General features: G+C 43.3%; 1 protein-coding gene across 2 annotated transcripts in view; it reads right to left on the bottom strand.

The window, feature by feature from the left end:
* Positions 1–18,246, bottom strand: part of RAB6A (RAB6A, member RAS oncogene family) — a 99,200-nt gene that overhangs the window by 9,714 nt on the left and 71,240 nt on the right. Inside the window, exons 4-6 of one of the 2 annotated variants that reach the window (XM_024213443.3) lie at positions 17,906–18,011; positions 15,433–15,544; positions 13,541–13,634 (exon numbers count right to left, since the gene is read on the bottom strand). In XM_024213443.3, coding sequence (XP_024069211.1) covers positions 13,541–13,634; positions 15,433–15,544; positions 17,906–18,011 — 312 coding nt within the window. Of the gene's footprint in view, positions 1–13,540; positions 13,635–15,432; positions 15,545–17,905; positions 18,012–18,076; positions 18,183–18,246 lie in introns of both variants that reach the window. The other variant, XM_024213442.3, reaches the window with a different exon arrangement.

Raw genomic sequence — 18,246 nt, 5'->3', positions numbered from 1 at the left:
TAAAGTCTCCCTCTTTCCCGTATGATCAGCAGGATTTTCATGGCCATTATGATCAAATCATTTGCAGACAGCCCTGCCAACCCCATTACTTTTATTCATATTTAAAGAGGGATTTGGTCGGCTCTCTCAATGTAAAATTGATCATCCTCCTTAAGAGGCGAAATCTTTACAGCCAGTGATCCAAGAAGCTACTTAAGATCCCATCTCTTCTTCCTCTGCCAGTCCTAAGAGTCTAGTAGTATTATATTAGTGCCCATTGCTCTTCCAGAACTGAAATGCCTTATTCTCTTTCGGTAGTGACTTTGGGATAAGCCAAACGTGATCACACGTTATTGGCAGTGTCTGAATTTCCTCTTTACCAACTCATCCTTTCCTGCCTAGCATTTCATTTGTTCTCCAAGCATTCACTACCAAGCTGGTCAAATTTTACATTTAAGGCACCAATGTGCTTTTTCAGTTGAGTCCTATAATGAATGCCTCCCTCCAGCAAGGAATGCAAGTCTCACTTCACGGCTGCCACCCTCATGACTGGCCTCTGGATGTAGAGCAGTCCTATTAGATAATCTAGCCTTTTCTGGGGCAGGATTGTTTCATCACCACATTGCAATACAAACTGACATCAAACTCCTATCAAAAGGCCCACACGTTTCTCGTCAGGATCATCCCATTGTCAGGGGAAGTGGCAGCCTTCCCACCCCTGTAAAAGAATCATTAGAAGCTGGCTCTCTCTTAGGTCTTGTGGCCTCTGCAGGGCCAGGTCTCTGCTGAAAGAAGTCCTGCAGCTCTGTCTCAGACACAGTGAATGTGTTTCTTAGGAGCTGAAAGCGAAGTCACCTCTAAAAATTTTGCACAAGAAAAACTGAACACAGATGGCAAGATCCTCAGGGCAGGGAAATTGCCTTTAAAAGCACCATGAACATTTATGATGGCTGCATAAATAATAAACTGAGCTGCAGGGCAATGTAGCCTAGCGATCGCTTCTGTTCAACAGGATGCTCTCAGCATTCTCAGCCCTGGAACGAGACAGAGAAGGTGAGAGGTGGAGGTGTCAAAAGAGAAGGTGCGGGCACAAAATAATTAAAGAGCAGGAAGTCACCAGGCCCAACAGTATCAAGTCAAGAGTGCAGAAGGAATTTAAGAATGAAGGGCCTGAGCAGCCAACCAAAACATACATTAGCAACCACTGAACCCTTATACCATACTGGCAACGAGGAGTCTGGTGGCACATTAAAGACTAACAGATTTATTTGGGCATAAGCTTTCATGGGTAAAAAACCTCATTTCGTCCTCTTTGTTTTCGTGGATACAGACTAACACGGCTACCCCTGATACTTGATACCATACTGGAGGATGGCAAACTGATCTGGAGGTAAGTTAGGCAGTCACCCATCCCATGCTGAAGCATTTCATTTGTGAAGGACATGCATCAAATGACACAAAAATAGAACTATTCCTTTAGAACTTCGAGAATGCTTCACTTCACCCTTCACTTCAGGCACATTTAATCCAGATTCTCAGATAAGAGAGCCCGCTCTCTACGTTTTGTTTTTTTTTAACCTGGCCTAGTTCCACTCTCACATCTTCCTGTTAGTCCAAAAGAAAAAGCCTCGTCTGGCTTCAGGATCTATGCTGGGGAAAAGACTCTTCCCTGAGCTCCAAAAATAAGGCTTCTATATTATAGGCAAAGCCCAAGTAACCCACAAGTGAACTAAGACCTATTACTCCACATCAGGTATACTCAACCAAATCCCATATACAAACAGACCTAGCTACTCTGTTCCTCTGGCTTACAGATGGCTACTCTGCACACAAGCATTGTTCTTCTCTTTAGGAAAGTCAGGAGGGGTGGACTCGGATTTACACCACTGAACCTTAAAAATAGAATTCCAAATCTCCAAGATAAGCGTGGGCATGGGGTAGAAAACATATTAGAATTATTCGAGGATGTCAGTAAAAGCAGAGAGAGAACCGGCAGATATAATTCAGACTTTTAATCCCGCAAGAAGCTGTTAAAGAAACTTAAGGGGCCAAGAGGAGAGGGATAAAGTTCTGCCAAGCATGAGAAACTGGCTAAGAGGGAAAACAAGGAATAAAATGTTTATTTTCAACAAGGCAAAAAGCTGGATGCCTCAAGGAGCCGTAGTAAGCTTTAGTGCATTCTTAAATGATCTGGAGAAAGGGGAGGGAGAGGAAGGGGGAAACTACCCAGCTGGCAAGATTCGCAGACAAGTGAGTGATTGGTGATTTAGGTTCATCTAACCTGAGTAACTCCAGAGGGATTTCAAGCTAGGCAAATGGGTTGCACAATGGCAGATGAAATTCACTGTGGATAAATGCAAGTTAATGCACATTAGAAAAATAATTTGAACTACGCAAGCAGATTTGCTGGTTATGGACAGCTCAATACATCTGCTAGATGCACGGCAGCAGTTGAAAAAAACGGTAGGATGCTCACAGAATGGATGACGAGACACTCAAAGTGAAAAAAACTCAAGTGCCTTCCTATGGCTATTTTACCAGCCAGGCCAAAGTACATACTTCTGAAAAGGGAAATTCAAAGTCGTCATCAATCCGATCGCCCAGCTATGTACTTCGGGTACTGGTACTACAGACCTCGTTACTGCAGTACGAGTACTTCGCTCTCTTTAATTACCCTGGGAGGCAGGGTACTGCTATTTTCTCTATCTGTACAATGGGGATCTGAAGCACAACACCTAAGTAACTTCCCCAGGCACAGGAGACGTCTGTGGCAAAACTGGGAATTGAACCTGGGTTTCCCCAAGTCCCAGGCTTGTGCCCTAACTGCTGGACGACCATCCTCACCACCCCCCTCTTGAACCTCGAAATATCCAAATGCTGGGAAAGAGCCAAGGAGGAGACAAAACAAGCCACTGGAAGCTCCCCACATGCAAACTAGGGGTAAAGAAAGGGAGGAGCAGCAGGGGCTTTGTACTTCAGCAGGCAGCAGTGGTTTTAAGATGAAATTGTAAAGGCAAGTGAGGAGAAAGCTGAAGGGAGGCATTGGACCTCCAAGGAGGAACTCACAATCCAGGTAAACCCGACCTAGAGGGACATGTGAACATTTATACGCTAAGGTATCCTAGAACTCAATCTGGCTTTGCTAGGCACTGCGCGATTCAGAACCAGGTACAAGTTCACCTGCTATTTTCAGGAGAATTAAACAGACGCGAGACAAAAAAGGATGGGAGGATGAAGGAGATTTGTAGTTAGAGCGCAGGACAAGGAGCTGAGGGGTCGCAGGCTAGACACCTACAGGCCTGATTTTCAAAAGCTCAGCACCCAACATGCTGTAATCTTGAAAACCTATCCACTTATTCCAGTTCCTAAATAGGAGCTGAACCGGTCTAAAAGTCTGACCCCAACTGTGGGTGTGGAGCTCTTTAGAAAATCTGGCCCTACCACAATAGGATCTATAGAGAACACCAACAAATAGCTGCTATTCTGTCAGACTTCTTGTATGATACTGGGCAAATCACGTAACCTCTCTGTGCCTCAGCTTTTAGGAGAATCCCTCTTTCCCAGTATACTCTGCTGATTTGCTTAAAGTGCTCCGAGATCCCTGAAAGGAAGGGGTTACAGAATACAAATCCTCCCTCCCACCCCCACGCTAGCAATATTCACCAGCACTGAAAGTCAAGGTCACAAATTCAGTCAAAAATTAACATTTAAAAAAAATGAATCTGTTGATGGGAACTGATTAGATTATGGCATTTAAAGCCAGCTGTTGACAGCCAGGATAAGTTTAATACAGCAATCCCTTCTTTACAGTCTGGCAAGGCACAAAAATTATGCCTTTCGCTACATTTTTAACAAAAATCGGACAAAAAAGGGAATTTGGCAGCTAAGAAAATCTACTTTCCCTTTTATGAACCATGTGCTTATCAGCCAGAGCATGTGTGAATAAATCCAATTAGGGAAAGTAGGATGGCTAGAAAGCAGCCTCGTACACAGAGACCTTATTCCTTCACAGTAGCTTCCGTACCCACATCAGCAGTCAGTGTATTTTCTCTCACTGACTTAGGAATTTCACAGGCAGCCGCATACACTTGGCACCTTTCAAAGGCAGGGGGTGAAACACAGGAGCATGAAAGAGCAACAGGCACAAGGAGAATCTCTTCCCAGGCAGTTTTCACATCTCATTGTGCCACAGCAGACTGAAGGGTCACTCCTCCTCCAGTGACATCAGGCAGGAGAGCAGCCAGTTCAGTAGAGTCAAGATACTCCACCCCTTTGGCGTGATAGTTTCAACTCACGTCCTGTGTCAGCTAATTGATCCAACTGAGCTGGGGATCTAACCGTGTAGAATAGCATAAGGAAACCAGGCCTGGAACATTAAATAGACCTCTCTCTAAACCAGGGGCACTCAACTCTTTCCATACTCAACCCTCCTCTCCCTCACTGTCCATTCAGCAACATGGCAAGGGAAGGGTGGTCTCTGTCCCAGGTACTAGACCTGAGACTTTGGGGTCTGTCCCATGGGAACAGTGACTAGGAAGAGGTCTCATTCTACAGGGACAGTGATGAGAGACAGATAGCAATTCTTCCCCGTTAGATAAAGACAAAAATCACAGGGACAGGAGAAAGTGCCGAACTGTTAGACTTGGCCCGTTCTACAGAACAGGGTTACCTCATGGGGCTGTGGTTCTTGAACTACTGCTATGAGAAACCCATCCTGTCAAATGCCACATCACCTGATGCCACATTCAGCCTGATGTTTTGAGAACATATGTAGAACGTACCAGATAGCTGCCGTAAGAGTTCTTCAGAGACCTCCCCTTTCCCTGCTGAGACTTCACCAGAGCCAGTGGAGTGAACTCTAATGTACTCTGGGCTCAGTTGGCTTGTTGATTTGTAAGAGTCTGTGACACACACCCTGGAGAGCATAAATCTCAAAGCCTTTTATAGCCCTGCTTGTGCCAGCAAATAGAACAAATAAAGAGAATTTTGCAGTAGGGCAGAATTATTGTTAAATAAATCTAAGCAAGCAGTCCAGCCTCCCCTTAATCCTGAAGTGGCCCCTTGAATCTATAAGAAATTTGGGGGGCTTTGCTGAAACTCACTTAGAGGAATTCTAGATCAGCAGAAGGGACAATTTTGCTCTGATGTAAGTACTTTAACTGCAGGAAGCACCCTTACCAACATTCTAACAGGCTATTGGAATAGACCATCTCTCAAGCCAGAAGGGTGTCTGAAACGCTGCTCACCATCCCCAGTTTTCCTTCAGGTATCCTCCTTTCCCAAGCCAGGACGAGTGTCACATGTGTAGGGACTGGAGCTCAGATTTTTAAGAGGTATTTAGGAGCCTAGCCCCCATTGATTTTAACAGGAGTTCAGTGCCTAAATACCTTTAGAAATCTGCACCTGCATGTCTGGAGAGGGCCCTGAACCAACAGATCTGGGAGTAGAATAGAAGCCTGAGAGAAACACAGTCTTGGTGGAATCTGCAGCTCATAGACTCATAGACTTTAAGGTCAGAAGGGACCATTATGGTCATCTAGTCTGACCTCCCGCATGATACAGGCCACAAAAGCTGACCCACCCAATTTCCCTTATCTCAGCTGTTGAAGTCTCCAGATCGTGATTTAAAGACTTCAAGTTGCAGAGAATCCTCCAGCTTGCGACTCCTGCCCTATGCTGCGAAGGAAGGCAAAAAACCTCCAGGGCCTCTGCCAATTTACCCTGGAGGAAAATTCCTTCCCGACCCCAAATATGGCGATCAGTAGAACCCCGAGCATACAGGCAAGATTCTCCAGCCGGACCCACATTTTACCAGCGATGGCACGTTATTGCCTAATTGACTAACATCACGTTATCCCATCAAACCATTCCCTCCATAAACTTATCTAGCCTAATCTTGAAGCCAGAGAGGTCTTTCGCCCCCACCGTTTCCCTCGGAAGGCTGTTCCAGAATTTCACCCCTCTGACGGTTAGAAACCTTTGTCTAATTTCAAGCCTAAACTTCCCCACGGCCAGTTTATATCCATTTGTTCTCGTGTCCACATTAGTACTGAGCTGAAATAATTGCTCTCCCTCCCTGGTATTTATCCCTCTGATATATTAGACAGTCTCCTCCTCACCAGCTAGGAGACTGGACAAGACTTGTCCCATCAGCTTCTTTATTAGAGCTGTTCCTAGGGCGAGGATGGGGAAATGCAAACACCAGGTGGAACCAAGGCAACTGAAAAAGCCTCATGTGCCCAGGCTTCCAAGCTAGTTTATCTGCTGGTGCAAACCTTTTCCCACCTGTTTGAGTTGACTGCAAACGGTTATACCTCCAACTGCCCCAGATGCCTCTGAATCAAGTCAGGTACCTGATTGCTTATGAACCACTGGAGAACAAAGCTTTCTGCTTAACCAACATGCGTTCCACTCCTCTCCTCAAGACGGGAAGGGCTCTGTTAAATGCACTATTTTCCTGTGGGCTCATGTTTCCTTTCTTCTCCTGGAAACCAAATGGGGTTTTAGGGCCTGAAGGAGGAGAGCCACTACTCTGGAAGGGGAGCCCCACAAAGTCTCTTTGGGAGGGGAAGCCAGCAGGTCAATTCTGTCCTTGTCTTGAACATTACGTAAGTGCAGTTGAGCCAGACTGCCATGCTCAGGTCCCGAGAACCCACTCCCTGCATTTCTCTGGCGGAAGAGGCAGGGAGCTCACTGCCAGAGAGCAGCCATGAGATGTGGCAGCCCCACAGCATGCTAGTGGCACCCTATGGAGCAAGGGACCTCTGTGGCTGCACGATGGGTGGAATGAGCCCAGGCTCTGCACCCTTTCCAGCTCTTCACTGCTTTCCAGCAACACAGAATGAACCAGAGATCAAAGCACAAATGTAGATACACTAGGGCAAGGGCTAGCACAGGTGTGACTGAAGCTAAGAGCAAAGTCTTGGGGCTGCTGTCTCCTGCCTGATGTCATTACCCATTAGTTTGCCCTGGTGGAATGAGAGATTAAACTTCTTACACGCTATATTTCAAGAATTGTTTCAAAACATATCGGGCAAATACCACTTCTGAACCATTGTAGAGGTTTGTAAGGCATCTATTACAGTGCCCAAGTGCTGAGAACAAATAATTTGGATAGCATTAAAATTCAGCATGACCGCTGTGACACCCTGCTCTTAACCAGAGGCTGATGCTCTTGATCAATGAGTTTATTGTATTGGCTAGATTCCAAAATATTTCCTTCTTACCCTCACTTATTCTAAGATTGGTTCAAACTTAACCTACTGTTGCTTCCAGGCACTTGCTCAACCAATAAGACCTATGAGACTAGGTGCTTTGAGAAGGACTCATAGCTCAGTGTCATCCACATATATTAGTGACACTGGAATTCATGGTGTCTCAATGTGAGGTACAGTAACTCCTCACTTAATGTTGCAGTTCTGTTCCTGAAAAATGCGACTAAGTGAAACGATGTTAAGCAAATCCAATTTCCCCATAAGAATGAATGTAAATAGGGGGGTTAGGTTCCAGGGAAATTTTTTTTTTTGCCATATAGTACAGTACTATAGTTGGAAGGTGCCCCCCCTTACCCGATACAGGCACTGGAGACAATGAGGCAGGGAAGGAGGCTGAAGGTGCTGTAGGCTAGGAGAAGCATGTTGTGCAGCAGCGGCAGCTTCCCCTACTCTGCAAGTACCAGGGGCGGGGGGGTTCAACCCTCGGCCCGCCACGCCACCCCTTTCCCCAAGCCCCCACCTGCATGCCTGCGTCTTCGCTCCTCCCCTGCCTCCTGCCCGTGGCAATCAGCTGGCTTGTGACGTTCAGGGGGCAGGAGGGAGGGGGAAGGAGCGAGAACTCAGCGCGCAGGCTCCCCCCTGCCCGCAGCATTCAGGAGGCAGGGGAGGAGGGGGAGCCTGCACATCGAATCCTCACTCCTCCCCCCTCCCTCCTGAATGCCACAAGCCAGCTGATTGCTGCAGGCAGGAGGAGGAGGGGGAAGGCGCTGATCTGCGGGGTTTGCTGGCGGACAGGAGGCGCCGTGGGGGGGGCATAGGGAAGCTGATAGGGGGGCTGCCAGCTGTGGACAAAGCAGGCAGTCAAACAATGTTATAGCGAAGCATTGCACATCTTCAAATGGAGCAGGTTCTGTAATTGAGCAGGGACGTAAGTTCGAAACAACGTTAAGCGAGAGAACATTACGTGGGGAGTTATTGTATATGCTGGAGAGGATGGATGAAAGTACTCAACATGTGGAGTGCTACATGTGACGCCTTAAGGAACAGAAGTAGGGGCTCACCATGAATTTCAGGGATCTGAAAGGAATATGATGATCCAGCTAACCGCCGTTCCATTCACTCCTACTACATATTGTATTTGAGTCAACACCTTATAGTCAAAGGTACAGAAAGCCATTGAAAGATCTACTAGCACAAGAATGGAAGTTTGTCTGTGTCCAAATAACTTTGTTTGCAAAGTTTTGTTCCAAGGTCATCCACTGTGCCAGCTTTAAACTAAGCATTAAGCCTGAAGGGTTTAGCTACTGGAACAGGACTTTGCCCTGAAAAGACAGGCTGGAAGCAGGACTAACCTGCCAGGCCTTCAGGAATGACTATGGTGGCTGAAGGAGGTATTGACAATTTACATTCAGAATTGTAACAGAGTTAAAAACTGTCTTACGTTACAACAGTTTGAGTAGACAAAGATTAGTTCACATTCCCTAATCAATGCAATCGGCCACCATATTTTGCACCAAACCTGCATACTAAATGTACTGCTAAAATCTTCCGCGAATTTCCATCCTGAAATGGGCAAATTAGCGATTTGCCATTATTCTAGGCTTCATTTTTACTTCAACGCTTGATATGCAGTACTGATTGATCTAGAATTTTACATAAATGCATTTCATTATACATATCCAAAATATGCATTTCAGGACTAAAGTAATTTAACACTTGAATCAACTTCCTGTATGAAGATTAAGACAGTAATTATTCTGCAGAACTAGCTCATATCACATTATTATGAATAGAAGTTATCAGCCATGGGAAGGTCAACCTTGATTGCCCCCATTCATACCGTCTTAGTAAAAATGGTGATTCACGCAGAAGGTCATAGGGGTTGCACCCATTCTGAGGTGCTATTCATAACCTTTCCCATTTTGTCTGGGGTAGAATTTCTTTGTCACTTCAGTAAGATAATCTGAGATCATTCAATGAAAGCAGCAGCAAAGAAAATGGAAAACTGAATGACTAATGCTCTTTCTTGTCTCTTCCCTTTTGGGACCTGCTTCTGCAACAGCTTTTACTGGACGCTGAGGCAGTGTTTCTGGGCTTGCTTTGTTGAAGATTCTAAAAATCTAAATCCCATCTGCTTTACGAAGATCAAAACCCACAGAAAGAACAATTCCTCCTAAATTCTTGTCAAGTGCCCATCTGAGTGTACTTGCTTATACTGACTTCACTTATAGCTAGAGCTCACTTAAGCTTTCCTCTGTCCATTTCCACATGAAGATTTGACAGGTGTATGAATTATTAATCATCTGTATTATAATGGCACCCAATGCCATGTAATAGCCTCCAGTGATTTAAAACCATCCGTTGTGATTTGCTGAATACAATACTAAACAAAAACTCTGCTGCATCCAAAAATCTTTAGTTTATTCAATAGTTTAAAAAAACATCCTATTGATGATCCTTTGAATCTTCTTTTTCAGAAAATAGAACAAAAATTGTGTCCAGGTTTAGCTAAAGTTAATTGCAAGACAATTTGTAAAACTAAGAAATTAAAGGCATTTGATTGCACAGAACCTTTGATATGTTTCTTAAAATTCTCTTTCAGGGAAGGGGCTACAACCAGACACGTTAAACCCATGGAAAAAAAAACCAAAACACAGAAATTGAGCTTGTTTTTGGCTTAATTGGCTTGTGAATTGCTTGTTGGCTAGTTTTTGGCTTGTAGCTTATTGTAGCTTGTTGCTTCTTTTTTCCCCCCCGATCGGCTCTTGGCAAGCAGGGAAGCAAGGGCTAGGGGTAAGCGGGGGGAAGAGAGTCAGGGGTGCACAGCGGGCCCACCACAGTCCAGACTGTACGCCGGGGGGATCTAGTCACAGAGTGTTCGGGTTCTTAGGGATTGGCTTGTTTTGGCCTTGTTTTAAAATAGGATTAGCTTGATTTTTGGCTTATTGTGAAAGTCGGGTGCTTATTTACCACGTGAAAGTGGGCAACTGTGGCTACAACTACAGAAATAGCTTCTTTGTGCTGACAATCCGATCAGTAAAGTTCCCTAACAGTACAAAAAGCTAAAGCTTGCCCTCACATAATGCATTAAATGGATCTACCACCACCACCTTAATGACATACACTGTGGTCACCTCATTAAGCGCTTATTTTAGTTGCACCTTGTGTCATTTGCTCATGCGAGATCTATGCCCAGATGAAGCCCAGACACATGCTTGTTTATCCAATGGCTTCTCTGGGTTATCCTAACTGCACGGAGGACCCAGATGTCCCTGTCCAACACAGCTAGCTAGCTCGCTCTGGGAGACCTATGTTGTCTTCCTAGCCTGGACAGGGAGTCACAGTAACCTTGAGGAGAATATAAATTGGGTAAGTCCAGAGGATTTCTCCCCCCACCCCCCAAAAAGTGAGTGGTCACCACCATTCCTCATTAGCAGTGAAACCTGCATCCTCCAAAAGGCAGCCCCTTCCTAAATAACCACTTCAGAACACTCAAGGCTTCCCATACAATCGCCTTTGATTGGAAGCCAAACTCTGTTTGCAGAATGATGTTTGTTCGCCCCCTGGATGGTCACTTATATTCTATTTTACTTAAGTATTTTGTGCTTGGCAAGACCATGTAAAAATCACAGATTCATAGATTCTAGGACTGGAAGGGACCTCAAGAGGTCATCGAGTCCAGTCCCCTGCCCTCATGGCAGGACCAAATACTGTCTAGACCATCCCTGATAGACATTTATCTAACCTACTAACCTACTCTTAAATATCTCCAGAGATGGAGATTCCACAACCTCCCTAGGCAATTTATTCCAGTGTTTAACCACCCTGACAGTTAGGAACTTTTTCCTAATGTCCAACCTAAACCTCCCTTGCTGCAGTTTAAGCCCATTGCTTCTTGTTCTATCCTTAGAGGCTAAGGTGAACAAGTTTTCTCCCTCCTCCTTATGACACCCTTTTAGATACCTGAAAACTGCTATCATGTCCCCTCTCAGTCTTCTCTTTTCCAAACTAAACAAACCCAATTCTTTCAGCCTTCCTTCATAGGTCATGTTCTCAAGACCTTTAATCATTCTTGTTGCTCTTCTCTGGACCCTCTCCAATTTCTCCACATCTTTTTTGAAATGCGGTGCCCAGAACTGGACACAATACTCCAGTTGAGGCCTAACCAGCGCAGAGTAGAGCGGAAGAATGACTTCTCGTGTCTTGCTCACAACACACCTGTTAATACATCCCAGAATCACGTTTGCTTTTTTTGCAACAGCATCACACTGTTGACTCATATTCAGCTTGTGGTCCACTATAACCCCTAGATCCCTCTCTGCTGTACTCCTTCCTAGACAGTCTCTTCCCATTCTGTATGTGTGAAATTGATTTTTCCTTCCTAAGTGGACCACTTTGCATTTGTCTTTGTTAAACTTCATCCTGTTTACCTCGGACCATTTCTCCAATTTGTCCAGATCATTTTGAATTATGACCCTGTCCTCCAAAGCAGTTGCAATCCCTCCCAGGTTTGTATCATCCGCAAACTTAATAAGCGTACTTTCTATGCCAATATCTAAGTCGTTAATGAAGATATTGAACAGAGCTGGTCCTAAAAACAGACCCCTGCGGAACCCCACTTGTTATGCCTTTCCAGCAGGATTGGGAACCATTAATAACAACTCTCTGAGTACGGTTATCCAGCCAGTTATGCACCCACCTTATAGTAGCCCCATCTAAGCTGTATTTGCCTAGTTTATCGATAAGAATATCATGCGAGATTTGAAATACAGCAAAACAGCTTGATTTCTTACCATGTTTTTAACACTGAAATCATGTAGCAAGCTAACTACTGGTAAAAGATTATGTAATAAGTTACTGTTTGGTGTGCAGGGGGCATTTAGTATTTGACACATTAATTTGGATACACAGTGTATACAAGACTAGGGTATATAATTGTGCAGTAAGTTCATACAATAGGGTTATACAGTTATTAATGTACATTGATTATTCTGTGCTTCATACATTAGATGCTTTGCAGTTTCATTCCTAGATATCTCAACAGGAGAGTTCTACATCTTTTAACACCTCACTGCCCTTCACCATAGGGCTGCTTGTCAAGTATCTTAGAGGCAATGGGCAATATATGAGAAATGCCAAGTCAGTAAAGCAATTGTGTCACCATACCCCATCTTTGCTCTGGCCTCTGAGTGAACACAAATGGCTCTAACCCTTTGTTCATATTCTGCAATTACAGATATTTGCTACATGGGCAAGAAAAAACAAAAGGGATTTTATTGCATGTAAACACACAAGGTTAGTGCTGTAGCTTTTACTGCTTAGGCTGATTAGCTATTTGCCAAATGGAAAATTTATCTTCAATTAAACAGGCAGAAAGAACTGCATTTGGCAGTTCAGCATTTAAAAGGCAGCAACTCATCTGAATGCTGCAGCACTGCAGAAAGCGGTTAGATTACCCTTCCCAACTTTAAAGTCTATCAGTCTGTAGTTGGAGGGGATGGGCTGGAGGTCAGAGAATGATCATTCACACTTACTTTAAGGTGCCACCAGACTCCTTGTGGTTTTTGTAGATACAGACTAACACGGCTACCCCCGATACTTAATTCACACTTAGGGTACGTCTATACTTACTTCCTGGTCCGGATGTAAGCGATCGATCTTCTGGGATCGATTTATCGTGTCTTGTCTAGACGCGATAAATCGATCCCAGATCGATCCCGGAAGTGCTTGCCGTCGACGCCGGTACTCCAGCTCGGCGAGAGGAATACGCGGCATCGACGGAGGAGCCTGCCTGCAGCGTCTGGACCCGCGGTACGTTCGGACTAAGGTACTTCGAATTCAGCTACGTTAATAACGTACCTTAGTTACGTAATTTGCGTACCTTAGTCCGAAGTGGGGGGTTAGCGTGGACCAGGCCTCATAGTGCCTTCCAAATAATTATCATCCTGGTGAAGCTTAATTATTCTTCCTATTTTACCACAGTCCCATAGCAAATCAGTGCCAGAGGTCAGAGACCCCAGACTTCCCACACTTTCAACCATGCTAACTAGTCCAATCAGCTTTTGAATACCCAGAGTCCTATGGTTCCAATCCCAGGCAAATCATCCATCCTTTCAAAGTGGATAAATGGGCTTCCAAGTAATTTACTGCAGGTGGGTCTTTCAAATGACAGCTAAAAACCCCGCGGAGGTGCTGTCTGCGGACTGAAGAGTAGATGTTCCTCTAGGGTCCTTAGCCAGTTTCCTTATCTCCACCGCCATGCAGCATGCTGTACCCTGGTTCATCACAGGATGTAAGAATATTCCAGCAGACTGAGTGCACAGCACACACTGCCCCCCGTCACTTACCTGTTTTACATTGTATCCTGCTTTTGCACTAGTTTCAATGAACATTACATTCAGCTCTTTGGCTTTCCTCTCTCCCTCCTCAATGGACACTTGCCTGGGGAAGACAAGAACATTAGAGCAAATGATATGAACATCCTGACAATTAGGGTTTTGCCTCCAGCCCAAGAGAGGTCTCCACAGTCCCAACACACATGTAGTTATACCTGCTAGGTACTGTCTCCAGCCACCCACCATAGGAAGGGCACAACATTTCAGAATACAAGCTGGACTTCTACAGTGTACCTACCAGGAATGGTCTACATATACTCAATCCTGCCTCAGCGTGTGGGGTTGGACGAGATGACCTCTCAAAATCCCTTCCAGCCCTACATTTCTGTGGAACAATACTCTAAGCTTTTCAGTAATAAAGCCAAGGTGGCCACTAGCCATTTTCTAAATTTCTTGCCAGGAAGCTACACTTGTATGGCTTGATAAGAATTAAGTGTTCTCAGGCTGTGCTAACTAGCAATTATTGCCCTGTTTAGCTAAACCTTAACATGGTTATTTAACATCTTTCAAAATAATTGTATGTAACCTGAAAGTATGAAAAAACTGCTTAAGGTATTTAAGTTAAAGTATTTAAGTTTGTTTAAAGGAGCTAACGATCTTCCAAACAAATATCCTAAAGTCCTCAACATATACCCAGCTTCTCCCTGTACTCAAGTTTATGATACACCAGGGGTCGGCAACCTTTCAGAAGTGGTGTGCCGAGTCTTCATTTATTCACTCTAATTTAAGGTTTCGCGTGCCAGTAATACATTTTAACGTTTTTAGAAGGTCTCTTTCTATAAGTCTATAATATGTAACTAAACTATTGTTGTATGTAAAGTAAATAAGGTTTTTAAAATGTTTAAGAAGCTTTATTTAAAATTAAATTAAAATGCAGAGCCCCCTGGACCGGTGGCCAGGACCCGGGCAGTGTGAGTGCCACTGAAAATCAGCTTGCGTGCTGCCTTTGGCACGCGTGCCATAGGTTGCCTACCCCTGTGATACACCATTATGACATATAGGAAGCTAATGTCATGAAATTTACACTTTAACCAAGTCTGATGCTATAATATGGTCATGTTCAGAAGGACATACTGCCATTGTGTGTTTATGTTTTAAAAAGACACTATTTTGTACCACTGTGTATTGAGAGATTAGCATAAATCCACTGTAGCAAGGCAGCAGAATGTCCAAATACCAGTGCAATTTTGCATTAGTGTGTCTGAAAAATTCCCCCCTAAAAAATTACAGTAGGTACGACAAGGGGGGGAAGGGGAGAGAAAAATCACTCAGTTCAACAGAAGCTTCTCTTTTAAACAAAATTCTAAACATGCTTTAGATTTTAATTTTAACTACATTAAAAACAAACGAATGTTTAAAGGAATATTCAAGATAATTTAAATTAGTCATCTGCACTAAACCTAGATTATTAAACAAACGTTTTAAATCTAGTTTACTCTTTCACTGATGCTATTGACTTTTTACATTTCACTCAGCTTGGACACTGAAGCTAGACTGGTTAATTTCACTTCCTGGTTCTTGTGGATATCGCTGGTTCTGGTTTGTGTGTGTACACACACACACACACACACACACACACACACACACACCCCTACCTGTCCTGTGGGCTCACAATCAAGCCAGGAAATGTTTAAATAAAGTTTCAACTGATTTTTATTTTATTTTATTTTTTTTTTTTAAATCAAGAAATTTCTATTCACATCTGGCTTCAGCATAATTTAAACAAACTAGATTTTGGGCCAAAAATAATAGAATCACTTTAAACAGAGCTTTCTCAGCAAAATCAACAGCAGATTGGCAATATGATTAAGAAAAATGTACAAAGAAGAATTATTTCTCCGTACCTCTTATCTGCTAGATCTGTTTTATTTCCCACTAGCATAATGATGACATCACTGCCCCTTTCCGTTCTGACATCATCAATCCATTTTGTGGTTTGCTGGAATGAGTTTACATCTAGTAAGGAAGAGTGGACAAAGATGAGTGTCACTGTAAAATGTTCTTCCCAGATCACTGCTAATACAGCCATAAATCTTGAATAAAAGCCTCACATTCTCTGGTAATTGGTGCATTAGGGTTATGTAGAATCAATGGATGCAATCCTGACCCCATGGAAGTCAATGGGAGTTTTGTTATTTATTTCAGTGGGTCTTGGTTTTTACCCTTTGGCTTTAAATGCACCTGCAATTGAACTTAATCTATCCAATTATAAATGGACTTTTAATATCAGAGTGCAAATTATGAAGAGTTTTTTATCGCTACTTTTAAAGAACTGTTATTTCACTTGATTGAACAAAGGGCTTGTCTACACTATAAAGCTGAGTCGACGTACAGCCACCGCAGTAATTAAAGTGAAGGTTCACATTCATACCACGCTCCTTCTGTCAGTGGTGCTCATCCCTCACCAGGAGTTTCCACCAACTGAAGTAAGGCATTGTGGGGCACTGACAGCTGGAGCCCTGCAGCCCTGGTGCTGACACCTCAGGCTGTCAGTGCTGGGGCAGGGAGGGCTCTGGCTGTCAGCCCTGCACGGGGCTGGCAGCCAACAGGTGATGTAAGTAACGCAGTGTCTACATGGACACTGCGTCACTCTACTACATCAACGTAAGCGCTACGCCTCTCACCGAGGTGGAGTTAGTAAGTTGATTTAGTTAGCAACTTACATCGGCGGGGGCTCCATTGTAGTGTAGACACTTACACCAGGCTGCAGTTTAACGTATTTTATATACAGAATGGGGGCCTAATAACTTTGCTATTTAATCTGTACTACTCATGACTTGAAAAAACATTGAATATATGCATTGGTAAGAGGGCCCTACTGTCTCAAGGATTTTAAAAAGCATTTAACAGCATTTATACACTTTGTGTTGCTTAATCATTTTGTGATCACTAGTTTTAGGCTTGTTCTCCTAGGAATATTTAGCTTATGTAATTACTTGCAACTCTTGTTGGGTTGATCACTGACCTCAAAAGAATTTCAGAATTGTTTACATAAAAAACAAACATAAAAGGATCCTTTGGCACTTTTCTAACTAAAAGCCCCTTCCAGATTCCAGCAGCTTTAGTAGAACAGGTAAGGAACATCTACGCTGCAAAACAAGATTCTAGAAATAGGCATTAATTAATGAATATACAATAAGCTTGTCTGCAAAGCTGTGTTCTTAATAATATCAACTGCTGTACCATTCAATTTAACAGTTAACATACACCTCAGTGATCATAGCTATTGTATCTGAGATGCCAAAGTATTTGCCTACACTTAAATAGGGAGATCTCTGTGGTAACTGTTGGCTTTGTAATGGTACAGTGAAATACTGTAAGTCTTAGATGGTTAAGACTTGATCACTTGCCAACAGCTTAATGGCATAAAGCTTTGCTTTAGTACTTAGCAATAATCATTAGGTCAGTAGAGAAGTCCAAAATTCACAGCCATCATGCAATTTTAGCTCAATTTAAAATGTTTATTTATAACAATTAAAATAAATTTACAAGGGAAGCCCTTATTCTTGCTATAATCTTCTAGAGTATTTATGAATAAAAGGGTAAGCCCTTTTTGGATTTGGGTAGAATCGGACTATTTCATCCAGTCACTATTGATTTAAAATGGAAAAAACCTCTGAAGGTTTATTTCTCCTTTAACAAAATTATTGCTCTTTAAAAATTAAAAGCCAATAAATGAGGGTTATTCTGGCCTTTTAAACCAGTCTTCAGGGTGGAGGTGAGAAAGCACTAACATTTTAGTCCTCAAAAGTGTACATACCTTATTATGACATGGAAGAGTACATTATTAAAAGGCTAAATCCCTAGTCATGGAGCTTTAAATACCAGAAAATGGAAGTGACCGATTAAGATAAAAACGTGGCATGTCCGTCCCCAGCCCACACCCAGATTTTGAGGACAATGGAGTGAAGCAAGCTGCAGTTCTCAAATGGTCTCAATGGGAAAGCTCTAATTTAGAAATTCAAAGATATGCAAGCAAGTGATTCAGGTGTTTGAGACCAAGTCAAAGATGGAGATGGTACCCAAAAGAAGAGCAGATGAGACTAGGCCAGCCAGTGCTCAGGGCTTTGGGACAAACCATGTGATAAGAAAGGGTCATAAATGTATTATTTCAGCAAGGGAGATTTATAAGTCCATTTATACATCACTACAAACAGCTGTGATCAGAAGTGCCTGGTTTAAAAACTGGGCTACAGTAAAAGGAAACACTGTTCATGCCAGTATGAAGAACAACCACATGATTGTGATATGACATGCAGAGCTAGGCTAGAGAATGACAGAGCAGAGTATCAGAAATGCAGAATTCCCCCCACTCACTTGTGATATCATAAACAACAACTGCAACAGTGGAGTCACGAATGTAGCTAGGAATCAAGCTCCTGAACCGCTCTTGACCTGCTGTGTCCCATAATTGCAACCGTACCTAACAAAATCAGTCAAACAAGCAAGACAAATAAGAAAAGGTCAAACCCAGTGCAATATACCTACTTGTGATATCGTAAACTACTACAGCAGCAGCAGAGTCACGGATGTAACTGGGAATGAGGCTACGGAAACGTTCCTGACCCGCAGTATCCCACAGCTGCAACCTGATCTGTGGGATGGGAGAAAATTAAAAAAAAAAAAAAAAAAAAAAAAAAAAAACAAAAAACAAAAAA

Source organism: Terrapene carolina, unplaced genomic scaffold (genome assembly GCF_002925995.2).
Source record: "Terrapene carolina triunguis isolate 2854851 unplaced genomic scaffold, T_m_triunguis-2.0 Scaffold1132, whole genome shotgun sequence".
Classification (NCBI taxonomy): Eukaryota; Metazoa; Chordata; order Testudines; family Emydidae; genus Terrapene; species Terrapene triunguis.
The sequence above is the reverse complement of the archived record's forward strand: the minus strand, read 5'-3'. Positions and strand labels throughout refer to the sequence as shown.